This window comes from Tympanuchus pallidicinctus, unplaced genomic scaffold (genome assembly GCF_026119805.1).
Source record: "Tympanuchus pallidicinctus isolate F22 unplaced genomic scaffold, pur_lepc_1.0 scaffold3, whole genome shotgun sequence".
Lineage (NCBI taxonomy): Eukaryota > Metazoa > Chordata > Aves > Galliformes > Phasianidae > Tympanuchus > Tympanuchus pallidicinctus.
The window spans coordinates 27,451,993-27,467,407 of NW_026294747.1; the positions used below are offsets into that span (position 1 = coordinate 27,451,993).

The window sequence follows — 15,415 nt, forward strand, 5'->3', positions numbered from 1 at the left end:
TTAGATTGAAGAATTCAGCAACAGATCTTTTATTAACAGTTGAACAGGGTTGTCTCACTGGAGACAGCTTGTGGTTTCAGCTTCCTGAGTTGCAGGCTGACAGATGAAGATGAATAATCAACGATTAGTTGCTTCATAATGTCTAGTTATTTTTGAGATTTTATGTATGTGCACACTTGCAGTCAGTTTTCTGACTCCACTTATAGGGGAGAATGCTCTGGAAGCTTGGTCTATTTTTATTTTTCCCAATAAAAATGTGTTTGTTTGTGAGCAATGGTCTTGGGATCATTTTGCTTTTAGGTCTGTAGTTTGTCTCTTCCTTCAGGTCAGTGCTGGCAGCAGTGTGCCGTGGGATATTTGTGCAGTGATTGCAGCAAGTCTGCAGTGGGGCAGAGCCACAGGAGTCATCTCTCTCAGATCAAGAAAAGGATCAGAGTAGGAAGGGTGTGCCAAGGTTCATTTTTATAGTAAATTTGTCTTTTGCTTTCACACTGTTGCTTGTCTCTACAAGCAACAATAGTAGGATGGCTGGTATAGATAAGGTATGAATACTGCAGGCATTTAGCAACAACAGAAGAAGGGACGAAACAGATGTCCAAAATAGCCTCTGCTACTACAGCTTTCCACATATTCTTTAGATGTTTAAATGATTTTATTTTTTTTTCTTTGGCTTTTGGAAGCTCTACAGAGATCTGAGATCACCACAGGGTTGGCTCGAGGCCAGCGAGGTGCAGTAGGGATTACCTGGAAGGGCAGGTTGTCCAAGGCAGCTGCTGACACCAACCCACCACTCCATGTGCTTTCACTGGTCCTTTCACCTGGCCTGAGTAGCGGTGGGCAGGTGGGAAGGTGATGAAGGTGACAGCCTGCAGCTAGTGTTAGAGCTCTTTTCTTACGGAAGACACAGCCTTTTGCTTTCTCCTGGAGCAGCAGGAGTGCTAAGCCAGATTTCCCTTGTGCGTCTCCCAAACCATCTCTTACTTTGCTGAAAGGAAACAGATTCTCAACTAGCCTTGCTGTTCTCACCCTGTCTTTGGTGTGTCCAAAGCCAGTTCTGCCTCTGCTGCTGAGAAAACCTCGAGTTTGCTCTGGCTGCTTCTACACCTGGAATCAGGTTCCTGGTCCTGCTAGTGGAGATGTTGCAGAAACCTGTGCCTTGGTTTCACTAAGACAGGTTTCACTATAGACAGGTCTCTAAGGAGCAAAACAAATGGGGGTGTGTGAGTGACCAGAGACTTTGTAAGGGTTCTAAACATAATCAGCTGCCCCAAAGGCAGAGGTCTTGCACGCTAGAAATATTTGTTTGCTTGACTGGTGCAAGAACATGAAGCAATGTCAAAGTTCTTTGGCATGCAGCAGTGCTGTTGCTCTCTCCCATGAGCACACTGTGACCTCAGAGGATTCAAATGTGGGGTTGTGGCCTATGGTCTAAATGTGTCCTATATTGTTATTAATGAAAACCAAATTATTTTTAAGTTAGATTTTTATTGCAGTGCCAAGTACTACGGTCAAATGGCATGCTGTGGCACACTGGCAGCAGCTGTATATATCTGGTTCTTCTCAGGAGCTTTCAACACTTTGAGTAATTCACAAGGCGCGTGTGAAGTTATGCATTACTCTATGGAGCATCTTTCTACCTTATATGAACAACCAGCAGGGCTGCTTTTGCAGTGTCCTAGATAGGAAGGACTTCTTTTTAATGAGGTCATTTAATTCCTCTGTTACAGTGAAGATTGTTCCTTATCCCAGGAAATTCTCCAGTGATTTGAATTGTTAAAAATATTTGTAACATAGCTTTCATTACTTTAAAGACTGTTTCATGTTCTTAGAGGATTTCTGCACTAGGGCACTTGTTGTAATGTACATTTCCCTCTTTTCCTTATTCTCCAAATAATTTCTTCAGTTGTTTATTTGGTTTAAATACTGCTCTGTGTTGTGAAAATTATGCATGGGAAGTCAAATTGCTGCCCGCATAGCTTGCTCTCACTTTTGTTTTACTAGCATGTGCTTGTTGTTTGTTTTTAATTTGTTGATGTGTACCATCAAGCATGTTTCTTAAATTGAGAGCATCAACTCATTTTCATAAATATGCAAAGCTGCATAATTATTAGGGTTTAATTAGCATAAAATGTAAAATGCAAATAATAAAGCAAGTCAGTATGTAATCCCTTTGACAACTTAGAAGATATCCACTACTTTCAAGGCATTGTACTGTTGTTTCCTTCTGTCTATACTGTAGCATGTAGATATGCCTTGGTGTTACCAACATCGTGTCAAATGTGCATAGAAGAAGGAGCTTTTAAAAGTGTACGTTTAAAGATGTACTCTTCAAACTTAAACTTTAATCTTCAATTTAAACTTCAAATTTAAACCACTAAAAGTGGTTTGTTCCAACTGGTCAAACAGCATAGTGGGACATCATTTAAAGAACTCTTTGAGACTTTGTATTGCTTCCCAGCACCTAGTTGTAGGGTGTAGGGAAAGAGGGATTTTCTTGATACTCCGCTTTGTGTACCTCATAAAACCAAAAAAACATTGACTAGTTCAGCTGGAACACTAAATAACTAGTCAGAACTGTCTTTAAGCATAGTAATTTTTGGAAAATATTACAAGACCAGCTACTGTACTTCCATTGCTGCTCCTAGTGGTTAGGAAGTTAGAAACATTCTAAATTCTGCATGAATAATGAGCTTGTGAAGAATTTTGAAGTAAATAAATTATTTAACAATAACATGTGTGAGCTCTATCTGTGGCTCCTGTATAAATACTGCATACACAAATGTGTAGCTAGGAATATAAGAGCTGTCATGCTAACCCAGCTGCAGACCTGTGCATGCCACTAAATTCAGAAGCTAGCCCCTGCTCCACCCCCGACAAACTTTGAAAACAAAATATGAGATTTGTTGGGATAGCAGAGGTGAAACCAGGCAAATAAAAATACCTTTTTAAGTGAGGACAGCAACACCAGTTTGATTATTGCTGTTCTGGCTACTGTGCCACTAACCAGCTTGATTCACATGATGGTTTGACCATAGCGTGCTACTCATCATAGTCTTGCTTGAAAGCAGTTGAGATGTTGCTTTGCAGCATGAATAGACAAGAATTTCTGAACTAATACTCTCAGAAGCGTGGTTTGCAATTTAGGGGCTCTGTGGGAAGCTGGGAGTTGGACTCGATGATCCTTATGGGTCTTTTCCAGCTCTGAATATGCTGTGATATTAGCATGGAAGATGCCATCAGGAATTTGAGTGGCCAACCTCAACTTAATGTGCAGATGCATTTTATTTTCCCTTTTTTCATTTTTTCTTCTTTTGCCAGCAGACATAAGCAGATCGTACTCATGCTGTGAGATGGCTAGAAACTGTAAGGCTGCAGCTAAGTCTCTGCTGAGCCTGGATTCTTGAGAGACCAGGGGCAGATTTGTCTCTTGAGAGACAAATCTGAACACGAGTTGTCTGCTGCAGAGATACTCATGCAATAGGATATCAGCTTTGCTGAGCTACTGTAATATATGGAGGGACCACTGAGAGGATAGAGAAGGCTCTGCATTAAGCACTGACTTATAGATATCACTGAAGTTTGTAGGAGTTGGTAGACTAAAATTGCATCAGGTGAAGAAATTCTCCAAAATGAGGTTCTGGTGCAGTCTCTTACATTCAACACTAAGATGACTGGGGCTTTGCTTAAGTCTGCTTTTTATTTTAAGTACTTGAAACCTTTCATACTACTGGAAAAGGCAGACTGCTAAGCTTTGTGATTCCACTAATCACAAAGTTCATGAGGACTTTTCGTGTAATTGGCGGTTAGTTGTTTTAAGGGGCTTTGTGGAGAAGTTCAATCAAGTTCACAGTAAAAGGAGTGAAGCATGTTCTGGGACTGTGCTTCATCTGATTTTACTATTAACAGCTTGAAAGGTATAATCTTTAATTTAGGGAACTTCAGTATTAAAGGCAGAAAGCTTTGGAGTTCAGTCCTGCTGACTGAATGCGAAAAAGGCCCAAGGAGAGCTGTGTTCTAGATGTGGCATGCTGTGTACTCTTCATCCGGTGCTCTTGATGAATTTATAAACATCTGAAGTTTCAGAAGATGGTTCTGACATTAAATAACTGTTAATATGTCCTACTAGGTAAATAATCGTGGGTTAAAAGTCGGTGCTTGATGGTTCCATAAGTGGCCAATGACTAACTTAGAAATGCAGCCCAAGATATGATGCCCTAAATTTGTATTTATTTCTGTTACAATTCTTTCTTTGTTTATTGTTTCTCTAACTTCTGAGTTTTCTGTAAGTGTCTCATTGGGCATATTTGTTGTTTTCTACTGAATTCAGGCAGCTAGAGCCTGTGGTTGATTACAACTTATTTTCAGCATTACTTACATGCTTGGAAACATTTCCTAAGCAAATTGTCCCTTAGGTCCCGAGGCCCTCTTTCCTGGAACGTTTGTCTGCTAGGTCAAGACAAACACATTGAGAACTGGACTTGATGTAACCATGTACAGTTGGCTTGATAGACACAATTGGATTGATAAATATGATTTGTCTGGAAAGAATGCTGTGGGAGTAGGGCAACTTGCCATCAGCCACAAATGTGGTCATGAACGTCTGTTGGGATGAGTGAAATGAAAGGTTGTGAGGAATCTGAAAGAAAGGAAAAGCAAATTAAAAGAGCCCAATCAAACATTTAATAAACTATCACAGGTAGCTCAGTCTCATGGCAATTCTGGTGAATACGTCTTGAAATTAACTGGGAATGATCTTGCTTTCCAATTAGTTGAATTTTAAATCAGCCTTAATATTGTAGACAGAATTGATGCATAAAATTTTATTTGCTTTTTTCTTGACTTGGTCATCATCTCTCCCCATCTCACTTTCCTTTTCAGGTATGTTACCTTTCTGTCTCGAAGTGTTATGATACTGCAGTTTGATCTGCAAAAAATGATCTGAGCAAATAGATCTTTACAGCTTTTGGAAACTTTTCTGCTTGTAGACAGGCCTGAGATTATTAGGTGTTGGGTGACTCCCCATTTCTGAATCCTTATCACAGTTTGTACACATCATTCTGATATTTTGTGTTTAGTTATGTGTGGAAGGCATGGAGTACCTTTAAGAGTAGAGAAGGAGATGGATGTAGGCTCCAGTTCTTTGTCATTTATGTAACTTAAGAAATAGGTGATACAGGAACTTTTTCTTTTTTCTTTTTTTTTTTTTTCTTTTTGACAATTCTGTCTTGCTATTGTACTTCAGTGATAAAGCAAGCTTTTCCTCAGGAAGCTTGTTCTGTAGGAGAACTCCTGTTTCAGAAGACAGGTTGTTCAACACTGGGTTTAGGGCTCAAACCAGCAGCTATTTTAGCTGAAAGATCTCTTTGAGGACAAAGGAGAAGAGAAAACAAATTACAAGGTCCTTACAACATTTGGATTTGTAAATAGCAAGGTTGTTTTCCTCCAAAGTGGTTTTTAGCTTTTACTTCCTGTCTTCTATAAGTCTTATTTTTTTCACTTACACTCTTAATCATAGCATGTTTATTGAATCTTGTTTATTCAGATACGGAGATATGCTTTCCAACGTATCTATGGTTTATTCATGTGAATATATATATTCACAGATTATATTTAAAATGAATAAAAAAATTGAAACCAGCTGTGTGATGAGTTTCTTTCTTCAGTGTGTACACTTAGTAATAGTCAATAACCAGGCAGAAAAAGTTGTCTAGCTTTCATTTTGAATTTTATAGTTGCTGCAGTAGTATTGTACTTAAGCTAATTCCTTATCTTTTTTAAAAGAATTATACAACCCACTGGTCAGATTTGTTATTTCAGGTCCATCTTTAAGCTTGATTCACAGAAATATGAGCTGATATAGATCTTGCTCTAGAGAAGGCTGCACTAAATCTAGCTGTAATGTGGTAATTAAGGCTAGTAGTCCTAAAATTGATTCCCCTAAATTCTTATCCATTGGACTAGGGTCAATTACAGCTGCAGTGAATTGTTAATATAAAAAAAAATAGAGCTATTAAAAAGTCAACTTTTTTATTTGTCTCTGCTTCACATTCACAAGTTGAGTAGTGTCATGCCTTAGGCAGTAAAGTTTCACTGGTGATTTCATAAAGTATGTATGTTGTTCTCGTTCACACACTTGTCATGTTGGGTCAAAAACCTCTAATGTTTGTTTAGATGGTTGAACTAAAGCTAACTTCCAAGTCCTAATTTACAGGAAGGATGCATTTCATCAAACTTGCAGCTTTTCATAGGGGCATTACTCATGAAATTGGAATTCTGCAGTCAGCACAGGCCTCTTAAGTATTGCAGAAAGCTGAAGCACATTGTCAAATATAATGACTTTACATGATTATAAATGAAAGCAATATGGACATGTAATTATTAATTTCAGTTGTTTTTTTATTTCCCCTAGGTGGCATTGGCAGGGTTGTCAATGGTGCCTTTATGGTATTGAAAGGTCATCGGTCCATTGTAAACCAAGTCCGGTTTAATCCTCACACTTACATGATCTGTTCTTCTGGTGTTGAAAAGATTATAAAGGTAAGATTAGTTGTCAGAAAGCACGTTCTTGCACTAATTCAGAAAGAAGTGTTTTGTTTTGTTCAAATCCTTCAGATAATTTTTTTCCCCACCCCCTCTATCTTGTCATTGTGTTCTTTTCTACAAATCCGTGTCTCATTTGCCTGGTTAAGATAATGCAAATGTTTTATTGGGTTTTTCAACTTTAAACTCCATTTCAGTTTTGAAGGTTTTTAGAGGTAAGGGATAAGATCAGGATTTCATGAGTTTGTACCTCAAGAAAGAATTTCTTTTTCCCAGCTTCATTTTTCGTTCCTGAAGTACCATGCAAAGTTTGGTCAGAGCCATAATATGTGGTCTTCTAAGACTTCTAATACTGTGTGTGAAAAATCTCATACATCCTCTCTGAATGGTATAGTGGAGCTTTAGCATAGCTTGACCTGACCCAGCTACTGCTTCAGGCGCACCTGTAATTTTTGTGTACACCTGCATTAGATCACTTCAACATAAAGTTCTGTGGCTTCCAGACACTGTGTATGTTCTCTGAATTATCTAACAGTTTATTGTATTTTTAGAAAGCTTGTCTCGCCATATGATGGCAAAGTTTGTTAGACTCTGGATTTTTCTTTTTTCCTTGAAGAAAGACAGCCAATATTGTGGAAGCAAGACAGATTTTGTTGTTGTTGTTTTTGACAGTAGAGGTTGAAGGTGGGGAGGCAGGGGTTATGATACAGTAATGCATTTTGCATTCTGCTGCTCTGGTGATTATGCTATAGAAATTATATAAATTATTTGTCTATCAGTGATAGGAAAGAAACCAGAACAATTAATTTTTAAATAGGATTATAGCCAGTGCTGCTGCTTCACATTTGTTGAGTATTTTCATAAAGATCTTTCCTGCATACGGCGATAAATGAGGTGATTTAGGTCTCAGTAATAACAAATACATTAAGTAGCTACAAGTTGGCAGAATGAATTTGTCCTGAGAAGGAATGCTTTAATGGTCTGCAGCATACAGACCAGAAGTTGCCTAATTCCCAATGACTGCTACACCATTTGCTTTAAAGCCTTTGGTATCTGATCCTAGTTCAACTTCTCTGTCTTCTACTGGTACTTTAGTTTGCTTTTCTGTGTTTTCCTTCATCTGTCTCTCTGACAAGTTTATATGCAAATATCTTGGTCATAAACCTATCGAATACAGGCTCTAAACAAAAGTGCATTGAATAAGTGTAGCAGCTCACTGACCTTTCAATTTCCAAGCAGCCAATCTGCCATTGTTTAAAAACAGTTTGGCCAGAGGAATTTATTTGCTTTGGGAACTTGATTTGTGCAATCTGAAGCCTTACTTTGGGATTTTTAGATCTGCTGACCCTTCACCCTGTGGATCCCTCCTGCATGAGTGTGCTTAGACTATTGGATTAGCATTGGTATAAACATTCCCTGTGCTGCTTTTGTGTACTTCTGCCAGGGTTTTGTTTTTGGTGGGTTTTTTTGCTTTGTTTTGTTGCCTTTTCTGTTTTTTTTTTCTGCCTAGTGATTAAAAGGCCAGTTTGACTGAGGATCCTGTCACAGGTTGTGTAACTCTTTGAAAGGCATCTCTGGTTGAATGCCTCCTTAAAAGGGAATGCCTGTTCTGTCACAGTGTCAGCAATGAAACTTGTGTGACAATCTTGAGCAACTCAACTTCTTGGACAGTGCAAACGAGAGACAAATGAAAAGAAAGGTGTAGGAAATTTGACAGAGCCAGAACTTCTTACCTTTTGTTGTACATTGTGCCCTCTCTGGTGACCAGATTGTTTTAGGCTCCTGTCTTGTCTGATCTGCATGACTTTACTGCTTACAGCATTGTCTCAGTAAAGAGCAGTTTGCAGGAGAATAGGTGCTGCTGGTTTCTTCTCCATTTCAGCTCCTTCTACAGATGGATTGGAGGATAGTATCAGCCACTAGCAGTAGAGAAAATCTAGGTGACCTAACCTAGATGTTCCTGCTCTGGCAGGGGCATTGGACTAGGTGATCTTTTGAGGTCCCTTCCAATCCCTGATGTTCTGTGATTCTGTGGAGGGGAGAAACAGGAAAAATGGCACCAGCAGCTCTGAGAGTCTGGTGGGTCTGCCTGGCACAGTGATGCAGGAGCAGCCTGAGGAGGAGGACCTTGAGGGAGCAGAGGAAAACGTGACTGAAAAACGTGGATGGATTGAGGAGTGAAGGGAGCAAGGAGAACACTTGAGAGGGGAAATGAATGAGTAAAGGTGGTGGTGACTGGCAGGAAGGTGAAGGAAGTGATGAATTGAACACCTGAGAAAGACAACTGGATAAGCAGTGGAAGAGGTTTACTGCAATCAGTGCTATTTACTGCATTGAAAACAGCTGAGCACACAAGTCTTTCCTGTCTATGGCAGTCTTTCCCCCGCACAGATGCTTGAAGTGCTTGCCTCTAGAAGTGGAGAAGATGAGAGGAAGAGCCATACATAAAAACTGCAGCTAATATTTCTTTGTTTTAATCAACTCCTTCAGAACTGTCCGTCCTTCAGATGTCTTCTAAAAATCTCTCTGGAATTAAATCATAAGAGAACTTCTTCGTGATTGTCTGATCTTCCATTCCCTCTGTTGTAGAAAGTATGATGAATTAGAATGTGAATGCGAGTGGTTGGTTTGTCTGAGCCCTTAATTTTTAGACTAGCTGGCCTAATTTTAGTACTTGTAGAAGCAAAGAACTGATAGCACCAGCATCAAGGCATGATACAGACAAGCCATTCAATAATGCCGTGTGCTTCTGCCAACACACTTGCTATTTTAATGCTGATTGCAAATGAGATACAAATTCATCTCAAGCCTAGTCTCACTGAAATTGATAGTATTAACAAGAATGATTTTGACCTTTTTGGTAGTGTTTTTTGCTTTATTTTAATCTTGTTTTAAGGCACCTGCAGGAATATAATTAACTCTGTAGCTTAAGATTTGATTTTTGCTAGTAATGAGAATACAGTGGTTAATTTGGAGCATGTATGTGTTCAAATCAGACTTTCAAAACCTAAAATGAGATTTAGAAGCTCGTTAATAAAGGAGAATTAAGCCTCTACTCCAGATGTATGCTGGATGCATTGACCCTGCTGAATTGTTCATTGTCCTCCGTTTCAGAGACCTGAACCTCAGAAACACAGTATGAAAAAGCACAACTGTGTACTAAAATTAACACCTTGCAGCAAGCATTTACCACTATGGCTAAGCAACACAAAACAGGAAGAAAAAAATACCTCTTTTTCCTCAGTTTAGTGTAGGACATTGGGGTATGCTGGCAGGAAAATGAATTTCGTTACAGGAGGAATGAATGAGGCTTTCCCTGTAATGTGTGGGGCTTAGAGGTGGGCCACAGAGAGCTATGAAGTTAGAAGACAGTTCCAGAAAAGATAAAATGGATGAAGCTATAAGGATTTTTAGCAATAAATACTGTTTTGTGTTGGAAATGGAGTACTCTGTAACAGTAGTTTTGAGGACAACTGTTATAGGACCCATTTGTTAAACAATCATCAGTATGTCAGAGATAGCAAAGTCTATTTGCCCTTGTTGCTATGGTGACAGATGAATGTCACTGTAGTTAACTGCCTTTGCCTAATCAGATAATCTAATATAGCTGGCTTTAATTATTCTCATGCTAACAGCATAACTACTACTTTTAAAATTTGGGGTTTTGTCACCACGGAATACAAGAAATTAGAAGATGCTTTCTGAAATATCTCTGTTGAATTAGAGAACTAGTTCTGTACTCTGTTATTGTTCCTATTTTTGTATCTGTACTTGGGGCATCAGTGACTAATGTTCAGCTCCTTAATCCTCTGACAAGGGAAGAACTTGATAGATAGTTCTTCAGTGGGATGATTTGCCAAGTTATTTTCTCTCACTTCCTCGCGTTCTTCTCTGATGTGGCATCAGTGAGGGGATAAGAAAAAGGTTCCATTTACAAAGAAGCCCGTTTCAGGTGCCACAGACAGAGCTCTGGGCAAGTGCTACCAATTTAAAGGCTTCCCAGTTTTGCTGAGGCAAGACGTTTAGCCTGAAGTCTTTCTGGGACTCTGGCAGGTTCTCCAAATCTCTCACAGGAAAATGTCGAGAAAGCAGGGAGCTGGCTCTCCAATGGCACCTGATCCTGTACAGACAGGCTTCCATGGGGATAAATCCTGAGTTCCCTGACTTCTCTTTTTTATACTCCCTCTTGAGAAGAGGGAAAAGCTCCACTATGGACTCTTTTTTTTTTTTTTAATCCATATTTTCAATATTTAGATTTATTTTTTTGATGCTTGAGGAGGAAGATCTGGTGGCAATAACAAGGATATGAAACCTATATGTTCACTTTTTTTAATGATGAAGAGAATATAAGGTATATAAAATAGACCTTTCCCAGTGTGATTTCAGAGCAGTCATCTTCTCTGGTTCATACAGAATCTAAGAATCTTGCTTAAAAAAATATCTTGGCAAAATCTAGGAGCTAATTTGCAATGGTATTGCATGCCCAAGAATACTTAAAACTTTACCTTTTCATTAAAATAAATACTGTCCAGGTAGAACTGCTTCTGAAGGAAATCTGGGAATCCTTGGAACAGGGACAAGAAAAACAGGAATCCCTTCCCTTTATAAGCTAGAAACCAGCAGTAATCATTATGGCAATTCTGCATTGAAGATGCAAAAATGTACGTGAGATGCTGAACTGGAAGGCAAAACTTGTTTAGGGCAATCATTTTATAAAACCTAGTGATCAGTCTAGTACTGCTAGGTCTGTCTGTTTGAGGAAGGGAAATGCCTGTCTGCTTGTCCAGGAAAACATCATGAAGCACACAAGAAGGCGTATGTTTCCTAAATACAAAAAGGTCCCATTTACTCGCTGAAATGCCTGAGTTTGGGAGAATTCTAAAATATAGGTTACCTTTACCTCTTAAATTTGACTGAACAATTGGCTACAAAACTATTTTGTTCTTTTGTCTTGCTGTTCACTATCAAAAAACTGGATACAGAATTACTGGCAGTCTTGTGGCATCTTCTAGAGTGCTTGTCATGCTGATATATGTTACAGATGTTAACTGTGCATCTTGGAAATGAGGGCGGTTACCCCATTTACAAAAGCAAAATACTGTTTTTGTTAGTGGTTTTCTCTTCTTGAAACAAAAATTGTCTGATTTCTATTGGGAAAAGATTTGGATTTTTTTGCCAAGTTCTATTCCAAAAGACCAACCTAGTGTAGACAGTGGGCACAGGAAAGTTTTCTCTGAATTTGTTAGCATGTTAGCATGACTGAAATCAGATATTTTGTCAGAACTCTAAAGCAATTTTGTGGATAAGCTTATGTCTACACTAACTGTTGTGGTCAGATTAGCAACAATCTAGAGGAAGGGTGGCAGTAGTTGTCCAAACAAGCGTTTTTATCGTATTTCCCTGAATCTATGAATAAAATTAAGAAATGTAAGAAGTATCATTTTGTGTTTGCTATAGATTAACAGTTTCTTAAGGACATTGATGGGTTCTCTCTTAGGTCAAAAATGTTTTTCTTTTTTCTTGACACTCTGAACATTGAGAGGATAGGCTGGCAGTACAGTCAAGGTTGCTGATACAGGTGAAAGCATTTCATTTTGCAACCTTACTACCTCTCCCCACTTCAAAAATAGCTTTCATTAAAACTCTGCTCCTTCATCTTTCCCTGCTAAACCTGCTGCTGCTGCATCTTGAGAAGCTGCTGGAGGCTTTCTTCCCTTCACAACTGTCCTCTAAAGGGAATAGAGCAAGCCAACCTTCTACCTCCATGTATTCAGTTCCCTGCCTGTTTATCAGGTGTGACTGTGGAGCTGGATGAAGTGTTGCTCTACATCACTGGCACAAGTGACTCTAGTTTCCTGGGAAACAAGTGCCTTCATTAGTGCTAAGACTGTGTTGTAGGCAACAAACTATTCTTGCAGTTAGTGAGTAAGCATCACCTATCATATAAAAATAGAGTCCTGCAGTTTGGGAGAAATTATTACATGCTGAAGTATTGAAATGGTGGATTCAGTGAGGTTTCTGGATGGGTGAATTAGAAGCGGGGAAAACAAATTTGAAAAGAAAAAAAAAAAAACCTCTGGAATACTTGCCAGCATGGATTTAAGGTGTAAACATTATTAATAATAATAATAATAAATATTCTGCAACTTGCAATTGTTTGTAGCATTTACACTACTGTCCTATTTCAAATGCTTCAACAGTTTATGAATTCAGAGCCATGTTTTGCTTCTTTTATTTTCTGTTACAGATCTGGAGTCCGTATAAACAGCCTGACTGCACAGGGGATCTCGATGGTAGAATTGAGGATGATTCGCGTTGCCTCTACACTCACGAAGAGTACATCAGTCTCGTGTTGAACAGCGGCAGTGGTTTGTCGCACGATTATGCCAACCAGTCAGTGCAGGAGGACCCACGGATGATGGCCTTTTTTGACTCCTTGGTACGCCGAGAGATTGAGGGCTGGAGTTCTGACTCGGACAGTGACCTCAGTGAGAGCACCATCCTGCAGCTCCACGCGGGAGTAAGCGAACGCTCCGCTTACAGCGAGTCAGAGTCCTCCGCCTCTTTGCATCACTCCCCACCACACGTGGCTGAAGAGTCTGCTGAAACTGCCTACAACTTAAGGGCCTTAAGATCAGCGGAATCCCCCTCGGGCAGAGAAGACATGGCTTCCCGTCAGCAGAGGCTCTCAGCACTGAGAAAGTACCAGGATAAACGTCTGCTGGCCCTCTCCAATGAGTCTGACTCTGATGACAATACCCGTGAGGCAGAATTGGACACGGACCTTTTCCCACGGCCGCGATCCCCGAGTCCTGAGGAGAATGAGTCTAGCAGTTCCAGCAGCAGCAGCAGTACAGAAGATGAAGAGGAACTGAATGAACGACGTACATCTATGAGGCAACGCAATGCGCTGAGGCGCCGACAGAAGGTGCAAAAAGAGGAAAGGACTAGTATTAACACGGAGAATGCGACCCCCTACATAGGTGAGGATATATATGATTACCCCCAGATCAAAGTAGATGATCTTTCTTCTTCTCCAGCTTCTTCACCGGAGAGGAATTCGGCCAACAAAGAAGTTCTCAAAGAAAGGACCTCTCCATGTTCAGACAATGAATCAGTGGAGAGAAAGATTTATAAAGCCTACAAATGGCTGCATTATTCTTACATATCGTATTCAGCTAATAAAGATGGTGAATCCTCCAGAGGAGATGCGGTGAATGATGAAGGGAAACCAGGAACTAGTGGAAGGCACAATACAGCACACTCACTAAATAAGGAAGATGCTCGGAACTCGAGTTCAGCAGTTCCTCAAGGTTCCCCAGTTGTTTCTACTGAAAACCACAACAAAGAAACTTTAAAAGAATGCAGTTTGGTAGAAAATTCTAGTAATGGTCAAACTTGTGAATGTGACAATCAGCGGCGGATGGAGGGTCAAGAAAATGCATCTGAAGACACTACCAGCGGAGGTACGGAGCGTTCTTTTGAGACGAAAAAGCTCAATGGAAAAGCTAACTGCAAAGGGCTAAATAGTTGTACTGAAGAAGCTTGCATTCAGACTGCAGGACTTGCGGAACAGAAAAATAGTCAGAACTGTCAACCAGCATCAAGCCATCATTCACTGGTCCCTCCGTTCTCTGCTGTTGCCATCTGCAGCTTGTCAGGTCACTGCTCCAGAAACCAGACTGATGACAGTGAGGAAAGGAGCCTCGACGCCTCCTGTGTTAACCACAATAACGGCCACTTGCATCTTCGCCCTTCATGCTTCAGCAATGGACAGGGTTTTGGAGAACAGGAGGCTGTGATTCAAGGACTACAGGTGCACTCAAATACTGATAATGGCAACCTTGAGCAGATGGTTGTGACCTTGCACAAAGACTGCTGCCTGTCTGAAATGGACTCCAACAGCTACAATGTGAGCACAAGAGAGGATACTGCTGACTTGCATCCTGCAGGCAGTGAGAGCGCTCAGTCTCGTGGAGGACTGAAAAGACACAGAACGGAGCTGGAAGATGCAGATTCAGAGAAATCATCCTTAGAAAAGAAGTTAAAAACATGATAAATGCAAATGTCTGTCGTAGTGTGCACTCTCTCTCTCTCTCTCTCAAAAAAAAAAAAAAGAAAAAGAAAAAGGAAAGTATTAAAGGCACATAGAGCTTGGATCTGAAATATTGCGTTTGATTCTCCATTCCATTCTTCAGTGGGTCTGTTTTAGATTGCCAATGGTTCATGCTGTATAAAAATCCAACTTACTCCTTAATGAGACTGAGTATAGTGTACCCATACAAGGTTCTGTTTAAAGTAAATCCTTATTAAGACGGTTGACTGAATTATTCTTGTGTGAACATGTGTCTTTTGTTCAACCAGCCAACCAGGATGCCCGCTTTAAGTTTTAGTTGTTCTTCTTACAAGAAATCTTTCCATTCTGACACTTATTACACATTACAGACTGAAAAGTGATTGAATTAGATCACATTGGTGGTAGCTTGGGCTGTGTTTCTTGTTGAGGAAAATGAGGAATAAAGCTTTCTGGCCTCTTTATTCTACTTCAGACGCTGAAGAACTGCAGCCCTTAGGGTGGATGTTTTCACAGCTTACTAATACCTTGAGAGATGATACTTCATAAAGCTCTTGCATCTGATACGGTTCAGTGACATTTTTTTTTTTATGCCAACAGATAAGCTATGGGAAGTGAGCCTCTTTCCAAAATCAACTTTAGACTGTTCCCATGGTGACATTCAATTCTGTGGGTTTTGTTAAAAAAAAATAACCGAATAGCACAACGTTATCACTACTGAAATGTAATTGTTTGGCAAGAGGGTATTATGCTGCAGGCCTCGCTCTAACCAAGGGCTATCAAAAATCAGGCTCTTAGTAT

At 39.9% G+C, this 15,415-nt stretch overlaps 1 protein-coding gene across 3 annotated transcripts in view; it reads left to right on the forward strand.

The window, feature by feature from the left end:
- DCAF5 (DDB1 and CUL4 associated factor 5) overlaps positions 1-14,867 on the forward strand; it is a 67,796-nt gene extending 52,929 nt beyond the window's left edge. For all 3 annotated transcript variants that reach the window (XM_052696886.1, XM_052696888.1, XM_052696887.1), the window contains exons 8-9: positions 6,410-6,537; positions 12,788-14,867. In XM_052696886.1, coding sequence (XP_052552846.1) covers positions 6,410-6,537; positions 12,788-14,596 — 1,937 coding nt within the window. In that variant the 3' untranslated portion in view covers positions 14,597-14,867. The remainder of the gene's footprint in view (positions 1-6,409; positions 6,538-12,787) is intronic.
- Positions 14,868-15,415: the final 548 nt, after the last annotated feature.